Source organism: Emydura macquarii, unplaced genomic scaffold (genome assembly GCF_026122565.2).
Source record: "Emydura macquarii macquarii isolate MOO-44397 ecotype Brisbane River unplaced genomic scaffold, CSIRO-AGI_Emac_v2 contig_1045, whole genome shotgun sequence".
NCBI lineage: Eukaryota > Metazoa > Chordata > Testudines > Chelidae > Emydura > Emydura macquarii.
In genome coordinates, this window is record NW_027131182.1 from 11,372,659 (window position 1) to 11,394,442 (window position 21,784).

Genomic DNA, 21,784 nt, shown 5'->3' on the forward strand with positions numbered 1-21,784 from the left:
CGGATTATTTGGATTTTTGATTATCTGATCTGGCCCCGGTCCCAATTAGATTGGAAAAATGGAGTTTCACTGTATGAGATAGCAATGCATGCTATCTTCAGCTTTGCAGGATACCACAATGTAATCTACAAGTACAAACATTTCTTTAACACTCATGTGACCCAGTTCTAATGCACAGTTGAAATGTGTCCATACAACATAGTGACAGGTCAATTAAGTTTGTGCATACACACCAACCACACTGATTAATTATGTCTGTATTAGTGCATTTAGGAAAAACCAGGCAACCATCCTCTAGCAGCTCAGTAGGAAATAGCATATCAAGATGATATGTACAGAGAATTACACCAGGAACACATGAGCATACACTCCAGGATGCTCTGCCACACAGAGAAATGCAAATCCCAGTTAAACTGATTTCACAGGTGCAGTTTGAATAGGACCCTTAACTGTAAAAACAAAACTCAGTATGTCAAACTACCCACTAGAAAATAACCAAACCCTAATAGCTTCTACGGTTCGAATTAGCTGTTGGTTGGGGCACAACCCTGTTTAAAGTAAACCATAGCATTAACTGGTTGCAAACTCAGTTAAGAGTTGTAGCTTGGATAACCTCTCTTTAATAGGGACAAATGGCAGACTACATATGTACTTTGAGAAACACATGGTAAGAAAATAAATCAGGGCTTTTTGGCTATTTTATCCATACTTCTAGCAGCACACGGGGCCGTCTGCCTGTCTTGAAATAAAACAAATCAAACAGCAGAGATCTAGGTCACTGATTCATTCATAGTTCAGGCTGTGGTATGCAGTGCACTCTTTCACAGAAAGTAGAAAGATCTGAACATGAAATGGAAAGTCAGTCTTTCAAATGTTTCCTGATGAAGCAAAATTGTATTTGTTATCCTCACTGGAGTCTGAAGGAAGAGATATGCACAGACTAGAACGCCCACACTGATTTTTCCAGGTCTCAATTAGCAAGTATTGAAGTTGTATCTTCTTGGAATCCACCAAGATGTGGACTACTTGCCTTATATGCCAACCCTGCTCTCCGTCTCATTCATTTACCTCCTAAAAACCATCCATATTAGAGCAGATCTCTCCTGCCACATTATTATTTGTACGTACATGTTTTCTCTCAACTCTCAAGTGACCTTCTTTGAGGTCTTTAAGGTAAGCATTTAATGGAAAGCATTTTCAAGATGAAAAAGCGTGTTCTGATTGGGGACAGTACGAATCTACCTTTTTTCTGATCTCTGCTTGGGTTTCGCATGATAATCGTGACTAATTTGTGGGGGAAGGGTTTTTTTGTGTGTAGATTTTCTCTGCCAATCTAGCATTTTTTTAATTAAAAGTCAGAACATGCTCATTTTTTAATTATGGCTTTATGTCATTTTGTGACTGATTGACGGGATTTTGGAAGACCTCTAAATGATTTTGTCAAAACACATCTGTGAGCCTAACCTTCTCAGGCACTTCTCACCCTGAAGCCCTCTAGTATAAAAGAGTAAACAGCACAAGAATGATGTTTATTTAGATAGGGAGATTAGAACTCCATTCTGCTGCACTGAACTAACACCTAAAAGAAAAGAGTTATCTCCCTAAACTGTGCAGGCTTCCTACCTCCTTTTCTCTCCAATGAAGGAGTTCCCTTCTCTGCTGCTGCTACGGATGGCCGGGAGGAAAGAAAACGGCTGCTGAAATTCTCTATCCCCTTTCCTCTCTGGTGCACTCTGTGTTCATAACTAGACTGTTTTTCCTAACATTTCTCACCACTGCTATCATTGGTGTAGCTCCCCTGACGGTAGCAACTGTGGACGCTCTAGGACAGGCAAAGCACCAGTCTGATAGTGTTTTAACCACTCTATCATCTCTATCTCAAAAAATGCCAGTGGCTACCTTGTTGACACTAAAGTTCCTACTCTTGATACCATCAGCAGAGATGTCCCAGTAATATCAATGAAATTTTAGGAGGAACAAGTTTAGGCCACAGCTTGTGCCTGGAAGTTACTCAAAGGCTTCTTCCATTCCAGCACCAGTGCTGCACTCTATGGAATAGGCATTGTTTTACTACAAGCTAAGCTTATTTACAAGTGCAGAAAAGTTACAAAATTAAATAAATATGATTCTATAAAAATCCAGAAGCTGCTTGCCAAAATTCAGTTTATGTATCAAAAAGAATTATAATCTACTGGAGAGACCAAACAAATATCCTCTTTATCTATAGATTCCACATAAAAATACAATAGCTATTATTTTTCAAGCATGTAAATAGTGGTTTACATATCTTAAAATGAAAAGTCCCTGGCTTAAAGAGCTTATCTAAATGCTGCTAAACTGAGAACACCAATGAAGATGTTACTGAATGCCAAATGTGATGGTGATTTCTACTGCTTGTATTGGTTCTGTAAGAACTTAGACTTCAAAGTAGTTTAATGTAGGCCAAAAACAGTAGCAGTAGTGACTTGTACTCAGTCACCCCTCATGCTACTTCAGTCTCTAGCTCTCAGCTAATTATCAAGCTAGTTTCCTGAGCAAATAAGTCAGCTGTTTTCTTTAAGAGCAAGTGTAAATGTAGCTCCCTGAAAGTCAGCAAGCACGAAGGCGGCAAAAACATGATTAAATCTCAGACACTAAAGACGTCATTCCATACCCATAGACATTACTTCAAAAATATTTACCGAGAAACTCTTTAAATGTAATTAAATTAAAGGGTTATAATTAAAGGGTTAATTTAAATTAAAGAATTATAAAGCATAAGTTTAATTATTATTTATTTCTGAACAAAGTAAGGTAACCACAGTGACAAAGAAATCTATTTTGACCATATTACGCTTAAGTTCCAAAATCCTTTACTATTTTTTACTTTCTTTCCCCTAGCTAAGAACTATCAAAAAATTAAGGCATGTTTAAAGATTTGTTCTACTTCTCTACTCCTTGGCTACCTTATATACTTCGATAATATTATTGTCTTTCTAGTACTTCAATTATCTTAGGAGATACAACTAGCATTTCCACTCTCCAAATCTTTAGAAAGTGTGCCCTGTCTAAACAGCTACTACCTAGGGCACATAAGTAGTAATGCAAGATTTTAAAAATAGAGAGGGATGGAGAGCTGGAAATTTGTGAGAGACTCCTCTCCCTCCCCAGATGTCCCCTTGCTGTTCCCATCAGAAAAAGTTCTGAAAGGAAATACAAAAAACCCCCAAAAATACGTATTTGTAAGGTTCCTACCCTGTGTCTTGAATCTGCAAGATTATTAACATGAAAGTACTAATTTTATCTCTTGGCTAGGGCCCCCCATTTACAGATGACAATGTGGAAGACTGCCTCCTTCATGGTCTAGATTGCCAGGAACAAATCAGGACTGCCCTCAAGGTCTTTTACTGACTCCCAGTCAGTTTCAGAGGCCAGTTTAAGGTTTTGGTCCTAGTCTTCAAAGCAATCAATAAATCAACCTTCAAATACAGTAAGTCCAAATTTCAATCTACGAACCACCATGACAGGTGAGCTCTTTTGGGACAATACAGATCAAAAAGCCCAGGACAAAGCAGGAGAAATCTGGAGCCAAAGCATTTCCAGTTGAGATGATCAAGCTATGTAACAAACTTCCAGAAGAGAATTAAAAAAAATCCAGAGTGAGCGTTTTTAGGAAATGCTGCTAAACTTTCCTCTTTGAAAAAGACTTTCCATCATAGCAAGAATGACGCTTACAACATTGATACCTCTATCCAACCCAAAAAATCCAAAAAAAACCAAACCAAAACAAAAACATTTGTAACAAACAAATCAAACTAACCATCAACCAAAAAAACCCTATAGATTCCCAACCAGATTTTCCTTTTTACCAGAGCTGGCAGAACCTGGAATTACCATTCTGCAGAAAATTAAAAAATAAACAAACAAAAGTTTGTTCAGTTTTGGAACAAACTCCCTGAAATTTCCCGTGAAATACAAATTCTAAAATTTCATTTACAAAAAGTTGAAGCAACATTTCATTTGGACTTTTTTGAAACGTTTCCACGGCTCCTCAAGCTTTCCAGAGCCCTCTCCACCCACCAATCCAGAAAACCCTAGATTGGTGAGTGGAGAGGGCTCTGCCTCTCCCAAGCAGTCTTCCTGGTGGACAGCCCCACCAGCCGGGAGCCCTGGAAGCCCCAGCTTGAAGTCAGCCCCATCAGGAAATCTGGAAGCCCAGGCTGCCAAGGAGTAGAAAAGGCTCCAAGCTGGGATTGATTTTCCCATGTAAAAATAAAAGATTTCTGGCAAAGTTGAGTATTTCCCAGGGAAAATATTTCCATTTTGCAGAAAATGAGTTTTTTGTCAATATCATTCCAATGGAAAACTCCCAGCCAGATCTAGTTTTTACTCTGAAAAGGGAAGAGAGACAGAGAATCCATGAAGTCCACTTCGCTGTTTCTTATTTATGCTGAAGACATTTCGATACTATGAGGACGGGCAACAGAATAAAACCTTAAGATAGGCATTTTCTTCCCAGGCCTCTTACTTCACAAGTTATTTCGACACTGTGGGATGCACAATCACCTACCTTCTGCACACAATAGTTTCTTGCTGCTGCCTATGGCCCACTAACATGTAAATATTCCTATATTACATTCCAGTTTCTTTTAAGCAAGCATTCATTAAGTAAACATGACTTTGGTGTGTTGCCTGGCAAAGCTGAAATGGTGACGTTTTTGATGTTTCAGTCATTTTTCTAAAGAAGACCATTTGAAAATGTCAGCTTAGTGAACTCCACTGAAAAATTTAGGCAAACAATTTTGCACTGTTGCTTATGTCAACTGTTCTAATCCTTGTAGCAGCGGACTCAAACACAAAAAGGGACAAGTTTTCTGTGTGGCTATTATTATTATATTATGAATTGTTGTATTTACCATAGCTACATCCTTTTTGGTTTCAAACCATCTTCCGGTTGGGGAAATATCTTCATTTGAAGACTGGGAGTTTTATTGCCATCTGCCAAAACATTCTCTTAGCTTCCATTTGTTGCTATCAAAGCTGTTAATATGATTCTATGGATGCTATTTTTGTGGCAGCCTAAATCTAAATGATACACAAGGTTATGATAGCAGGTAAACTACTTCTGCATTTTTTTCAAACATTTGTTTTCTCTGTTTATAATTATGACACATCACTCAGTTCTGTATTTATGCAGACAAATCTTTCTGACTAGTGCTGAAACACAACCAAGACCATTGACACCACTGTACTTGCCAACATCCTCAACACAAGAAACTGTAGGTGTGCTTACAAATAAATGTACACAAATTTAAATATATTTATACAAGTTGCTTAAAGTTGTGAAGAGAAATACAGAGAGAAATAGGAGGTAAGGAAAGGCAGGAAGAGAAAGTGGAAGGGGGTGCACAAAGCAAGACACCAACACTTAATTTTCTTTCCCCCTCAACTGCCCAGCAGTATTTCCTGCCCAGCACACAAGCATCCCTTTTTAATTACTCCTCTCAACAGCTTTTAATGTAAACCTCCCACCACAGCATTTCGCTCTCCTCACCTCCAACCCCACACCCCAGATATTTCATTCTAACCACACACCTTCCCAAAGCACTTCATTTTAAGTCCCCATCCTCCTCAGAATATTTCATTTGAATTTGCCTCATCTCTAGAAGCCTGAGAATAAGAAGAGAGAAACAAGTGGGTAAGCACTATGAACCAGAGCAGAAACTGCAGAGCTGGCAGACCAACTGCTCACCACCAGCCAGTTGTAGCACAGATAAATGCTTCCAGCCTGGGACCAAGACAAAAGAGCACTAGATGCTAAACTTCTGAGGAATCACACTGACAGTCAGCAGCTTTGTCAGACTACACTTCTCCTTTTCTCAGTATGCAGGTGAATAGGGAAGGGCAGCCAATCAGGTGGAGATTTCTTCATGTTAGAAGTTTCACTGTGGGGAACACCTATACAGTTGGCAAGTCAATACCTTTCAGGGCATGAATGACACAGGCCAGAGAGAAGTCTCTTCACAAAAGTCCGTTTAAGGATAATCTAAGAATATGTCTGAATTATGGAGACTATACTAGCATAGCTAGATCACCCTAAGTATGGCAGCATAACCCTACAGCAGTGATTCTCAACCTGCGCCCCAATCAGCATACAGCCGTGGCCCATGTGTAGGATGACACTGCGCTTTCCCATCCTGACTGCTCTGGTCAGCAGTTTGAACTCCACTGCCCAAACTCCTCCACCACATTCCTCGCATGTTCCCCGTCCCTCACGGTACCCCATGCACTCCACGCCTAGGAACTGGTTTCACAATGAAAGCTGGAGTTACACAAAGCTATGATAGCCCTAACCGAGAGACTGTGCCTCATTGTCATGTCCCCTGTTTGACCAAAAGTTTGTGTTTTGTCCAGTTATTAAACAAAAGGCTTTGAAATGAAATGAGTCCATTTGTGTCATACACGTCAGTCATTCCAACATGGCGGCTATAGGCAGGAATATTTGCTCAGTACAATTAATGCTCAGGAAACAAGCACTACAGGGGTCATTCAAGGCAACAAAGAACCACTGTCTGACCGGGAATGCATCACAAAGACACATTACTGGGAATAACTGTCAAGTGATAAAGCCTTCAAAGGCTCCTTCAAAGCCTCCTTCATTTGTATAGCCACCTGCTGTGCCCCTCTAACTGCCCTGGTACCTGGCTGCTCAAAATCAGCTTCACCCCAGAAAAACGTTTCCCCTTTCGCTTCACAAATATTATGCAGAATACAGCAAGCTGCAATGACCATCGGAATATTGTCTTCACTGTGGTCTAACTAGACAAAAAGACAGTGCCAGTAACCTTTCAAAATGGCCAAAGGCACATTCAATTGTCATTCGGCACCTGCCGAGCCTGTTGTTGAAGCGCTCTTTGCTGCTGTCTAGGGGGCCTGGTGTAAAGCTTTATGAGCCCTGGGACCAAGGGGTAGGTGGAGTCTCCCAGGATCACTATGGGCTTTTCCACATACCCCACTTGAATCTTCTGGTCTGGAAAGAAAGTCTCTGCTTTCCCCTGTACTGTTCTGTACAGTCCAGTGTACCAAAAGATGCATCATGCACCTTCCCTGACCATCCCCAACTGACGTCAATGTAACAGCACCAGTGATCCACCAGCACCTGCAAGACCATGGAAAAGTAGCCCTTTCAGTTGATGTACTACATCACAAGATGATCTGGGTCCAAAATTGGGATATGTGTTACATCTATCGCCCTGCAGTTAGGAAATCCTATTGCCTCAAAGCCATCATTTATTTCCTGCATATTACCAGTCACAGACCTTCATAGCAGGAGGCGATTAATGGCCCTGCGTGCCTGCATCACCACAACCCCCATGGTAGACTTCCCAACTCCAAACTGATTCGCGACTGACTGATAGCAGTCTGGAGTTGCCAGCTTCCACACAGTGATCGCCATTCGCTTATCCACAGTGAGGACAGCTCTCGTTCTGGTGTCCTTGAGCCAAAGGGCAGGATCGAGTGACACACACGGTTCCAAGAAGGTGGATTTGTGCATCCAAAAGTTCTGGAGCCACTGCTTGTCGTCCCATACATGCATCACAATACAATCCCACCATTCAGTGCTGGTTTCCCAAGCCCAGTACCGATGGTTCACTGTGGGCAGCTGTTCCGTGAATGCCAGCAGAAATCTTGAATTATTTGCTTCCACGGCAGACAGCAGGGCAGGCACCACCTACTGCAGGACCAGCTGTGTTCATAACACTCAGCACCACATTGGTCAGCAGTTCAGGATCCAGGGTGTCAGGCAGAGACTGTCTATACCTGGGGTTAGGTTGGTATAACTGCGTTGCTCAGGAGTGTGGATTTTCCAAACTACTGAGTGACGTAGCTATACTGATAACTCTGCAGTGTAGACCAAGCTACAGGCATCTAAATAAAAATTTTAGGAGCCTAATTTTAGGCACCTATTTTTAAATAATCTTGGTCATGGCATTTGGCTAAAATGCTATCAGTAGCTGAACTATTGCTTGATGTTTATTTTTAGATGCACTAGTAGCTAACCAAATTCCGTGGTGCCGGCAGGTCCATTGTCAGCAATGCAGTATTTGTCAATGATATCGAAACACTTTTAAAAAGTAGTTATAGAAATACGGAAATCATAGGAGCAACCAAGTATACAGAAAACTTCAGGGTTCTGCCTCTATAATTTGTCTGCCTCATATAGCTTAGCTACAATATATGCCCAGTAAATGGGCAGGGATTTTAAATGCAGTTCTACCATGGAATTCCACCAATAAATTTTTCTGCTCTGAAATCTGAAAGTCAAGCTTAGTGCTGCTTTTAACAAGGTCACCAATATTAAAGATTCTGTAAACCAGATGATATCCGCAGTTATTCCTGTGCAACCTCATTTGTCATGCAGGTGTGATTGAGTGCTTAATTGAAAAATGATAGGTTTGCACAGGAGTTAAGTAGAGACAGTTTGGCTGAAGAATCTCTATTACTGATGGTGATGTGTATGAAGAGAGAACTTGGTTAACTCTGATCACAAGCTGAATTTACAGGAGTTGTAAGTTAGAAAAAATATCCTACTTGTTTAAAAAAATTGATCCGGAAGTCACACAGAGATAGATGATAACTATTGAACTCCACAATACAATTTTAAGTTAGTTATTTTGAGGGTAATACTATGCTTCATGTAACTTTGAATAGCCAGGACAAAATATATCTTTATTTCTAGAGAGATGAGGATTCTATCCGTTAGTTATCCTTTTAATGGAAAAGGCTTACTAAAAAAGTTGTTTAAAAAAATTAAAAGTGACTTCAGCTTCCATGCTGATGATCCATTTGACCCATTAGCTGCACAGGTCCTCACCTTCACCTCTTCATTTGTCTTGCAAACCTGATTCAACTCTCCCACTCATCAAAAGGGCCATCACTTGACTTGGTCATCACCAAGCACTGCTCTCTGATCTTTCCATTGTTGAGTTCCCTTTCCCCAACCATCAGCTGGTTTCTCTCTCTTTTAAAAAAAAAAAAAAAAAAAAAAAAGAGACCATCGTCATCAGCACACCCCTTCTGAAGCTCACACCCACAACCCCAGCTGCCTTTTCACTACCTTTTACTTACTCCTTAAAACTTAGTCTCCTCCTCGGATTTTGCTGATTTCTTCCAATAGAAAATTAACAAAATATGAATTGACCTTCCCCCTCCCCTCAGCTTGCCTTCCCTTGACGCATCTTCCCGTCACAGATGCAGAAGTTTCTTGTCTGAAATGCGCTGAAATCCTCTAACCACTCCATTTCCCCTAGTGATCGCATCCCATCTCCTGATCTCATTTGTACCTACCCTTATCCTCTGACTCTTTCTCTTCACAATACAGGCATACTTTAGCTTCTCCACTCCACTCCACTCCCCTTAGCTCCACTTACGTGTTCAACTAGCATCCAACCTTCCTGCTCCTTTTCATCTCTAAGCTCCATGAACTGCATATCTATAATCACTGTCAAACTTTTTCTCCAGTCTGGCTTCTGCTGATACTGCCTCCACTGATACTGCATTCACCAAAGTCTCTAATGACTTTTTCCTTGCTAAAGCACAGAATCAGTACTCTATCCTTAACTTCCTTGACCTGTTAGCTGCCTTTGATACCAACGATGATGCTCCTCTTCTTGAAATCTTGTCCTCCTTTGGCTTCTGTCCTCTCCTAGTTCTCCTCCTCTCTCTCGATTGATCCTTCTGAGGATCCTCCTCACCACCCCTCTTGTTTTTAGTAGGGGTTCCACAGAACTCTGTCCTTGGTCCTGTTCTCCCTCTACACCTTATCTCTGGTTAATCGCACTCGCAAACAAAGTCAACTCTCATCTTTATGCTGATGACTTACAAATTTACCTCTCTGCCCCAGATCTGCTCTCTTCTGTCCACACTAAAATCTCAGCCCCTCTCTGACATCTTGTGGATGTCTAGCCATCAAATCAAGCAAAACTTGGCTAAACAGAGCTCCTAATCTTCTCCCTAAATCCTTCCTGCTACATCCTTTCTTGATCACTGTGGACAACACCACTATCCTGCCTGTCACTCAGGCCTGTAACCTGGACTTCCTTTCTGACTTGGACCTCTCCTTAAGAGCTCCTAAAAATCTGCTAAACATAAAGAGCTCCTAAACATAATCTGCTTGTCTTCACATTCAGGGATGACCTTAATGAGCTATCCCCACTCTACTTTTCATCTCTCCCTTGCTATCAAGATGTCAACTTTCGTCTCTGGTTAGCCCATGATGCCAGCCTCCATCACCCACTTGTGACATTTTCAAACAGGCTCCTTTGTGCTTTCCCCCATGCTGACCCTTACTCTTGGGAGGAGCTGCCCATATAGATTTTCAAATCTACCTCATTATTCACCTTCAAAGCCCTCCTCAAAACTCTCTTTTGCTGTGATGCCAACAAAAAACTTGGCAATGATTAGGCTGCTGATGTGCTGAGACCACTGCCTGTCATACTGCCAAATACTGTTTCATTGCTTCCTTGTGAGCCCCCGTTTCTGTCTATCCATCTGTTTTGTTTTGGATTTTTTGGTTGGTGTTTTTTTTTGTGGGGGGGGGGGGGAGAAAGGGAGGGAAGGTTCTTCTATTAAAATTATAAATGCATTGGGAAGGGGACTGTCTTTTGTTCTGTGTTTGTACAGCACCTAGCACAATGGGGTCTTGGCCCATGACTAAGGCTCCTAAGGTGCTACAATAATACAAATGATATATATTCACTGTCACTGAAGTCCATATTCATAATGTTGCTGTAGCACATGGCATTTTATAATCTCTGAGTCTCCTATAGATGTTGAATAGCTGGGTGAAAGTAATGAGCCTCACAGAAGTCTACATGACAGGGAATTAGGTGAGGAGGAGCATGTATCCATGTCCAGAATCTGTTTGCCAGATGACAGAACTATTTTGCCATTATCCCACTTCTCAAAGATTAAATTATTTTGTCTGTAGTCTGAGACAAGTATAAGTGTGAGGAATTTTATACAATCATAGAATATTAGGGTTGGAAGGGACCTCAGAATGTCATCTAGACTAACCCCCTTCTCAAAGCATCGCCAACCCCAACTAAATCATCTTTGAATCAATTACCCCACATACCCTAGTAACTGTCATGCCAAAAAAAATACATGTTAAGACAATATTAAGCTTGCACGGTTATGCATTCATAAATACACACATAAAATCAGGAAATGCTACAGATGAGGATTCACACAAACTTAATTACTTTCTTCCAGGTGTCTATGCTTTACGCCATCTAATTGTATCTTGACATTGTTTCTCAATACATTTTTTCTATGATCCTAGCTGCACATATTTAACCTCTTAGTTTCTGGCCCCTGCATATGTCAAAAGATTAAATGTATTCTTACAGATTAAGGCCAGGAGGCACAACTATGATCATTTTATCAGACCTCCTGCATAACATAGGTCAAAGAATTTCAACCAGAAACTCCTACAGGGAACTTTTCTTGCCTAGGATGTTTTCAGGTAAGAAAACATCCTTTCTTGGACCCTTCACATCCCACTTTCTTAAGTGATGTTTCCCCCTCTTTCTTAGATGGGCAGATGAGAACTTTTGTCTTTACTAAGGTAAGGGAACATCCTCCTCCAAGATTTCCCAGAACAATAGCTTCTAGTGCTGTAAGATACTACTTTCTTATTAATGTAAATATTTAGCCATGCTATAAAGTAAACTAATTTTCATTTATAACATTTCCTTTAAATATAGGACACAGAGATGCAGAAAAAACTTCATTCTGCAGCTTCTCAGAAATAATCTTCAGGGTCAGATTGCAGGACATGAAGGTTCAAAAATGAAATTTGCAGATCAGATCAGATCAGTTTTTGTCCCATCCATCCCCACCCTCAATGCCCCACAATCTTAATTTTGGGATGTTCACAGCAGAAAAATCCATTTCTTAGAGGAAGGGAGGATTAGAACAGTAAATTGTTTACAATAAGCAGTGTCAAAATAAACAATTTACTGAGGCACCAGCTTCTAAATACACTCTCTTCATGGGTCAATTGAAACTTATTTCCAAAACTTTGCAAGCTAACATTTCCATTATGAAAACCATTAGGAGTGCAAAAGTAAAGGGAAACAGGCTTCTCAGAAGTTCTACTAGTAATTACTTTGTCCTTTGGGGGAAATAACCTCCTTCTCTGTCTAAGCCAGGATAGATCTTAATAAGGATGCTGCATTTGTGACAATCTAGTTAATCTGTTTGTACAACATGTATATAAACAGTCCCCAGGATAAAACATAATTTGTATCAGTTTCAGACTGCCAGCTCTATTTTGGATGTTGGGTTCTTTATCTTCTCTATGTTACCTCCATGGCAGATTGGAATTCCAAAGGGCTAATCATAGAGGTTCACTGACTTAGTTACTCTCCCAACGAAATGGAATCACTCTAAAACAGGCTGGCTCCTACCTAGATGAACTGGTTTATCTGGAGAGAGGTTGCCTAGCAATAAACTCACCTGATAAGGGCCTGGGATTACCTTATGATGCTGATCCAGGAGCCACCTGAATGAGGGACTGAAAGATTATAAAAGATTTGGAAGGGGGAAGATGAAAGGTGATACACAGGAAGTTTTGGGCAAGAGATGGAAAGAATGTGAAGGTGAGCTAGAGGGAGAAGACTCCATGTTTCAGAACATAAGCCATGCATTGCAGATGGAGGACCCTGACCCCAGCCCTAAGAATGCTCAGGTGTGGTCAGGAAACTAAGGCAGGGAAATGTATGGAGGGTTTATTATTTTTGCATAGATCTGTGTATTTCTCATGCAATTAAGAGCAATGGTTTTAGAATCTTGTACAAAGTGTCTCTGCATTTTAAATATTACATCTACCATGTATCCGTTGGAAAAAAAAACTGTGGAATCAGAACACCATATGGCTGGAGTTTTGGGAGATAATGTTGGACTGCATGCATGGGTGCAACTCAGAGGAGACCCCAAAACAGTGACAGCATCACGTCTATGTTCAGAATCCTGAGGCTTAAACCACATGGGATTCGGTAATTGTATCCTCTCACAACAATCTGATGAGTTGCCAGCAGGAAGTGCTCAAACTGACACTGTAGTCAACACTGTTGGCATAAAAGGATGTTTAAAGTTGCATTTTAATTGCACCTTACAATAAACTAACCTCACATTCATGGGTTCTCTAGGTAAAAACTTGCCTACCAATGGAATGACTGTTTTGGACTCGGGAAGTAGCCAATACCTTAGACAGAGTAACATATCCCTTGTGCTTTGGCAATGAGTACAATCTAAGAGTCCTGATTCCACATTTATCACATCTTCAAATGCTAGTTGGAGGAAGATGCACAACTCAGACTTAAGGGGAAAGCATTTCAGTTTTGGGGAGTTGTCTCTCTGTCACCTCCACTTGTTCAGTCTGAAGCCCCAGGGTAATAATCACCTTCTTTCACAACAGGTGTGGGAGAGGGTAAAAGTGTGTCTCCTCTTTCCCAATCCCACTGGGAAAATTGCACTTCTTCTAGTTGAATTAGATCAAAACCATTTGTTTGGTCTTTTCTTGCTTCTGAATGTCTTTGATTTGTGTTTCTTAGGACAAGAAAGTCAGTTTTTTACTTTTGACCTTTTTCTGGCTTGTGAAGGTTCATGCTTATCAGTCAGACAATTCCCCATCATTATTGGGCCATTCCAAGTCAAAGTATAAACCACAGCTCAGGGTTGTCTCCTCTTCGGTCCCTCATTCCCAGTTAGGCTTTTTATGTTTGGTAAGAATGAGTTGTAGAAAGAAGGCTTAAGACTCACACAGCATGTGTCATTTTAGTTCTATTTCTCCGAGAAAATTTGAGGATTACAGAATTGGAACCTGGCTCCTTCAAGTGTCCATCTGCCTGGGAATCAGGCCTGAAGTCACAGGAAGGGATAGGAGGAGCAGGGTTTCCCCAGGGAAAAGGATGGGATTGTCCCTGAGTTGGAGTGGGTGGGCGCAGACGGAGAAGGAAAGGGGGGTGGGATGACAGTTTTAGTTTCTCCAGACAGACAATGCTTCATTGGAATGCACTCAGACATCTTGGTGCTGTCCTCACCCACACACTAGCTGGGAACTGAGGTAGTAAGGTCTTCCCCAGACTCTGGACTCTTTTGCAGCTGCAGATCCTTTGTGACAGGCTGAGCGCACAGTAACATTTCCGAGTCTTCTCTTTTCTTGCTGCTTTGGTCGAGGTAGAAGATGAAAAACAGGAAAGCGCTTCAGTAAAACAGTGAGCTCAAAATCCAAAAGAGTAGATTTGCTGGTTGCCTTAAAAAAATTAATTAGCTGTCATTGCCAGAGGTCTGTAGCCCACAGTTTGCACTGCTTTGAAGACAGAGAAACCTGGGAGAGGCTTAAAGGGGGCAGCATCATAACTTTGCCAGGTCAAAAAGATCCAGTCTGCCTTCCGATGCCTTTGACAAGAGTGGAAATCTCCACAGTTAAGATGGCAAGATATGGAGGGGACAGAGTACAACTGAGTCCACTGATGTCATGTTGGAAGTACACAGTAAAATACTTCTTACCCAATCCATCATTAAATGAACACTGGTTGGTGTATAAAAGCCACCTCAGTTTGCAGCTAAGTTGTCTACACAGCTAATTATCTTAACCTCTGAATTGTATCTCAGGAGATTGTGACACTGGTTTAAAAGTAAATGTATAGTACATGGCAGATGGAAAAGTTACTAAGAGAAATACTCAGAGAAGAAGAATCATACAAAAAGACTGATTTGCAAAAGTGGTGAGTACCCAAAAATGCCACTGAATGTGCACATGTAAGATTGCCAGTTTTTGTTTTTGACTACTTGACTGTACTGCCTTTTCTTAAGATTTTTGTATGGAACTGTAAAAAAACAAGTTTACTGAAATGAACATGATAAAATTAACTTATGAGGTTAATCATTAAATGCCTAGTTGAAAGAAATGTTAAATTACTAACTGTCAAGAGTCAAAATGAATGTAGGATTTTAGTATCGGACTGTGATCAAGTTTCCTTTGTAGACTTCTGTCCAGTGTAGGTGAGTTAGTAAAGAACAGATGCATTTCAGCTTGTCTGTGGGTGTCAGCACTGTGAAAACCATTTATAGGCTGAAGACCTCCACAGCTAAAACTCAGGTAAGAAAATTAAAATATAATGCAAAAGTTACCTTCTACTTTCTGTAGGACAATTTTCAGTTTTCAAAAACATGACCTCCTCTATAGAAATTTTCCCAGCCAGCACAGATCTGAGAGATATTTCAGTGCCTGGTAAAATGACAGCATTACTTCTCGTCAATAAGTTACAGTCCAGTCTCCAGCTCAAAAAAGCGCCAGGAAAACTAAAAAGGTCTACTGTTGCCCAAGCTACATGAATTCCTGATTAAATCTCTCACTATGCATGCCAAGAAAATTTCAGTTATAGCCTACAGCAAAATTACTATAAAGGTCTAAAGAGCAGATTGCAATTGACAATAGCTAGTACCTCAGCATATTGTACAATTTACATGAGTTTTATTTCAGCACCCTGGGTATCAGTTAAATATTTGATCTGTATTTAACATATCAATTATCTACACTATGAAAATAAAACAGAGGACCCATTGAGGCTGGTTTCATGACCTATCATGCTTCTCTAAATAGATTAGCTGTGGTACATCTGTAAAGAGTGTGGGAGCAGCTGTATATATTGCTATGATTAAACAAGTTTTCATTTCTTACAAGGAGAACTCAAAAAAAGCAAGTGGCTGTTATGGAAAGCAGTCAATTCCCAACCTCGTAGCTTAAAAAGGGCCTCACCCCAGAGCTAGAGACTGTGTAAAAGATGAACAAGAGCTGTTAAGAGCAAATTGGTCTGTACTGACCTTTTAAATTAGACTGTATTTTAAAATAAACTTTCCTATCATCCCAATATTTATTGTTCCATCTTCCTAAAGCACTTCAGTAAGTCCATCAAAGAGCAACCCTGTTTTACTGTTCCTTTTACAAATATAATATTATAACTTAATACAGTAAAATATTTCAGTGAATTCTTACATCTTTCTATGCTATAGCAGCAGGCCATCGTCATCCTCCTTCTTCAAAAAGATAAACACTCCCGTGTCATGGAAGTTTGTAATGTAAATAGAATGCCAAAAACTTCCAGTGAATTCTAATGGATCCTGTATTTAAAGATTGGGCCCAAAAATTGAAAGAAAAGCCAGAGAACAAGAATGAATAGGACATCAGTAGGAAATTGGATTGTCAGAGTTGTGCAAAATTCCAAAGGTTGGGAGAGTGTTATTTTGGTCCAACCATGTTTATCAGTTTTTACATCCATGCTCAAGACACAGCTACTTTTAAAACAATAATTCTGTTAATTAAAAATGTATTATTGTTTTCGATCACAGCAAAGAGAACTTTGGACTTATAAAATTAGACACAAAACACTGGTTAAGCATTTATCCAAGCAAAAACTGTAAAAATGGAAAACTAAGAAGGGACCATCAAACTGGAGAACTCTCGAATACATTACTCTGTTAGTCAATAACTTTAAGTGTTTGGATGAACTGGAAATTTCCTTTTTAGAGCTTAGCTTTTGAAGGGTTTCCAGAGAAATTGTAGAATTTCCTGAAGATGTGATGATCCCCGAAGAATCCTAGTTATGCACTGTGTTCCAATATGTTAGCTATTCCCCAAAGGACACCACATCTGCCAGTTATCATTAGTCTCCATTGTCCCAGTAGCATGCCAAGTTGCTATTAATTGAATTATCTCAGTAAACTTTAGAACATTTTGGCCTCCTAGATTGTTCAAACTACCCAACAACTCCAGATAGCTTTATATATGTCACTATTTCAGAATATACACATTAAAAGAGATTGCGTCTACTGAACACTCACCATTCCTGGAAGCTTAAATGTACCAATATAAAACTACTCAGCAGCAATATAGCATTATTATAGTACTTAAAAAATATGATCCTGAACATTCTGTGTAGACTACAGACCAACAAAGATGCAAAAATGAACATAAACATACAGGACTCCTCTGCCCATCATTTCACCAATTCTTGTCTTCTATATAAAAGGTATATCGCCTCTCTCCAAAATCCATAGTACTTTTCACATACAATTACATGTACCAAAAAATTGGAATTTTTTTTAAATCTAGAACATCACACTTAAGTGTGTCACTCAAAGACTGTACTTCTACTAGAAAATTGCTTGTACTCAGAAAGTTCACAGAAATTTAAACCTTTGTAATTCAGTATTTTGCCTATCGCCTCAAGATGTATTTACATTCAGCTCCTCAATATCTATATTATTTATAATAGACAATATACATCAGAATGTTTAACATGAGACATACATGTGTGAATAAATTTTTTTTTTACTAAATTATATCTTTTGTATGCTATCTTAATTTTAAATAGAAATGATTATGTGCATGTGGAATAAACAAAATAAAGAGGAATAATCAACAGGAAAACAAAACTCAAAATGTATGAACAATATCACAGGTAAGGATCAAAGGCCAACAGACTGTGTGTTCTGGACACATATATATTGCACATAGTAAATACAATTAATGATGCCCAAATAGTAAGATAAAGTATTCTTTGTTTTTTAAAACAGCAAATTTCTCCATACCAAGGATGTCCCAGGTTTTGTTGAACCAATTATAGAGGGATTACACTCAGCAGACATCAATTGAGAGTTTTGCTATGATTTAATCAAAATAGTGCATCTCTTTTGATAGCAGGATCCACATAAAAATCTACAATACATTGGATATAATCTGCTGTATAAAATTCCAAGAGCTACATTGCTGTTTGAACCTTTTTCAAAAAATGTTATAAAAGGAAAATCTCACCACATATCTAAATGACAAATTGCATCCATTTCAACAGGATCCCTTCTGTATATAGTTTAGGTAGTGTTAGATTACATTAAATTATATTGATAGAATATAATTACATATGGACAACTAACGTATCTTTCTAGATTCTTTCCACCACTGCCTCATGTTTTTAAGAAAAAAATGTAGAGCTATTATTTAGCTAAGATATGAATATTAAATTCCCAATTATCAATGAATCTTTCCTACCAGGTACCTAGAGTTTTTAGGAGAACATTTGATCTTAGTTCAATAAAGCTATACTGCAGTTTTCTATAACTAGAATAATTTTGTTTGAAGTTGATTGTATTCCATCGTAATAAGCAGATAGGATGTTGTCAGCTTGAAATTTAGTCAATTTTAAAAGTTTAAAGTTCTTTTGGGTACTACACTTGCTCCTGCCACTTTTTATGGTTTTACAGTCACACTTTACTAGGTTTAAAAATGTTTTTCTTCTATCCTATTGCTGTGAGAAAGACCCACACAATCAAGAGAGGAAACAAACCATACAGTGAAACTGACTATACATAAAGTACTGTCAAATGCACAAAATAGATTAGTTGGAAAAAAATGCGAAAACTATTTTTGTTTACTAATAGGTGTTATTTGTAGTAATGGAAGGTAAAATATTTTCAAAGATAAGTGATTTTAAGTTGACAGTATCCCTTTAAAGCAGCCTGAGGACAGAAAGCTCTACAGAAGAGCGAAGGAGACAACACACACAACACATATAACTCCCATGACACATTCACAACAAACCTCAATAACTGCCTATTATTGTAGCCCTTGTCCATATATCCCCTACCTAACCCCAGTGGATGACCTCATCTCTCTTTGTATCTTTTCTCAACTGTAAGCTCTCTGGGACAGGTATAATTCTTTTGTCTGTAAAATACCATGAATATTTGTGTCACTGCAGAAACATTAAATATAAAGTATAATCTACATAAGATACCTTTCTGTAGGAAGAACCCTTAGATTATCTTGGGGGATGTGCAGCTATTAAAGATATAGAACAAATAATCTAACTATAACAATTTGATACATGACCTATACAAAGAAAATTGAGGCCCAATTTCAATTAATAATTTGTATTCTCCCTCCCCCCCCCACTCTCTCTCTCCCCCTCTCTCTCCTGAGCAAAAAGAGCTTACAGTCTAAGGCCCCGATCCTGCAAGGACTTTAGCACATGCTTAACTTTACTTCAGTGGGACTACTCTTCTGTGTAAAGATAAGAACATGTGTAAATAAGGCCATCAGATTTACATGGATGGATCCATGTATCAGTGTGGATGCCTCAGGACTTTACTGGGACTCCACACAAGTGCAAAGGTCCACCCAAGCAGATCCAATTACAAGAACATGGCCTAAGACAACAAGTATCGCACAAGAGATCGGAAACAGGGATATACAAAAATATATACAATTTTAATACATACATTTAAAAAAACGTTATCCGTTATACCAGCTGCTTCTCAACCTAGCCATTATTAGTTGGCTAATTAATTTTATGTATCATGCAATAAAAGTAATCCAAAAAATAATGCTGGCAGTTTCATCTCACATCAGAGCCTTCTAATGAACACATACAATTTTAAGGTACCTTCTTCCCTCCACTGCCTGAATTTGCTAATTGGCTTCAAAAGCAGATATGTATATATGTACCTGCTATTTGATTTCTATTCCTTACATCTGACGAAGTGGGTTACAGCCCACGAAAGCTTATGCCTGCAGAAATTAAATTTGTTAGTCTTTAAAGTGCTACAGGACTCTTGTTGTTTTTGCTGTATATAGACTAACACGGCTACCATAGGTGTGTGCAGCACATTTCATTAGGGTGTGCACCCAGGGAATTTTCATGATATTTTCAGGTGTGTCAATTTCAGTCACCTCTGCAAAATCTGCCAGCTCCTTCAATTTATGCAGCAGCTTGTCAGTTTCACATTTCCCATAGCATCTTTCTCTCCAGGGAAAAATCACCCTGATCCCTCAATTTTGGGGGCAGCTTGTCAATTTCATGTCGCTATTTCCCGCTGCATTTCTGTGGCGCCTTGATGAATTTTACTATATGACACCCCTGCATTAGGGTGTTCCTGGGCACACCCGGCACACCCCATGTGCATGCCTATGTTCCCTCTGAAACAGACCTTTAAGTTTACAGGTGACATCAAAACTGAAGGAAAGACCAGCATTAGTATATAACACAAACTAATCAGTCCCCTTCTTGTAAACTTGTTCCTACAGGGTTTGTTTTCTGTATCCCTATTAAACCTCTTTTCCTCTCAAAAAAAGAAAAAAAACACTTTGGGAGAAATGAACCAGACCCTTCTATAATCATGTCACAAACACAACTAAAAATAAAATAAGTTTCAAATGATAAATCCAAAAAACCGTATGAAATTGTGTATCACCACAATTATTAAAAATGACCCACTTCTAGTGTCTGAAGCCCATTTTTGTCAGAAATAAACATATTTCACAGCATTTTAAACAGGTAAAAATAAACTCTTAGCATGCACTAGACTAGAACTGCTAATTGCAAAGAATGTTTTTAAGCAAAATATTTTATATACACTGACACCTGCACCTCCAATTTGGCAATTCAATGAATTTAGCAACCCCTAAGGTACAGCATTATTGTGTGCAACCAAATGCATACAACTGAGCCAGTCTCCCATATACCACAGTTCCAAATGAGCTGTGGAAGGGTGGGTAAAATATTAGGGCTCTGGCCTGGTACCCCAATTCCACCCCCAATAGTATCTGGACTTGCTGGCCCTCACCTCCAAAATCCCTGCCTTTGTCCCCAAACCCATAGTCACCATCCTGCCTAAAAAGCCTCTACGGGCACCCAAGTCTCCTCCTTCCCAATCACTACCCCTCTCAAATTCACTGCACCAAGGCAGTCCTCCAAAGGCATTGCAGCCCCCCGCCAGGTCCTGGGCTCTCCCATATCTTGCCTCCCCCAAATATCCCATCAGGTCCTGTTCTCCCTCTGCCGGGTCCTTGGCCCCCCCGCATATCCTATCCTATCCCAGTCCTCCCCCCCCCCCCGGTCCTCAGCCCCTCCCATATCCAACCCCACCCCCCGGCCCAGCCCCTTGGCCCCCCAACCCGGCCCCCCGGCCCACCCCCCATCCCAGCCCCCCAGGTCCTTGGCCCCCCATCCCAGCCCCCCAGATCCTTGGCCCCCCGGCCCCCCTTCCCAGCCCCCCCAGAAGTCTCCCCCCCGCACCTCTCGGTCCTTCAGGCCCAGCAGCAGCACCTCCTCCATCAGAGTGAGCCGGGTTTCCTTGGAGTCGCCCTTCTCGTCGTCGCCCTGCTCGTCCCGGCGGTCCTCCTCCTCCGGGCCGCCCCCGGCCACCCGCTCCTTGTCGGCGGCGGCAGCGCTGCGGGAGGCCTCGGTGCGGCGCTGCACCAGGCCCGAGCTGCGCTGGGTCAGGGAAGTCATGGCTCCGGCGGCGGCGCGGCTCGGGGCAGGGGGGGCGGGGAGGAAGCCCGAGCGCGCGGGAGGGGGCGGGGCCGGGGACACGGGCTCTCGCTAGCCGCGCCGGGGCTGCGGCCGGCCGTGGGGACTCATCGGGGAGGGCTCGGCCGCGGGGGCGGAGTGGCCGGCTCCCCCTGCAGCAGGGAGCAGCCGAGGAGACGGCGGAGGCGGCTTCTCCTCCAATATGGCGGCGCTGGCTGATGTCAGCGGAGGATGTGGCAGTCCGGGCAGGGGGAGGGCACCGGAAAGAGCCGCGGCCGGGGGGAGGGACGGAGGCGCCGAGAGGCCGCGCGGGGCGCAGGGATTCCCCCCCAGGGCGGGGATCCCTCTCAGGGCGAGGGGGCGGTTGATGTATTAGGGTCCCCTCAGGGAGAGAAAGGGGGGCCCCCTGGTTGCGGGGATCCCCTGAG

General features: G+C 41.0%; 1 protein-coding gene across 1 annotated transcript in view; it reads right to left on the reverse strand.

The window, feature by feature from the left end:
- The window catches only part of GOLPH3 (golgi phosphoprotein 3), a 43,056-nt gene extending 21,497 nt beyond the window's left edge, over window positions 1-21,559 (reverse strand). The window contains exon 1 of the mRNA XM_067545476.1: window positions 21,123-21,559. Within this exon, the coding sequence (XP_067401577.1) occupies window positions 21,123-21,338 (216 nt within the window). The 5' untranslated portion in view covers window positions 21,339-21,559. The remainder of the gene's footprint in view (window positions 1-21,122) is intronic.
- Between the last annotated feature and the right edge of the window lie 225 nt (window positions 21,560-21,784).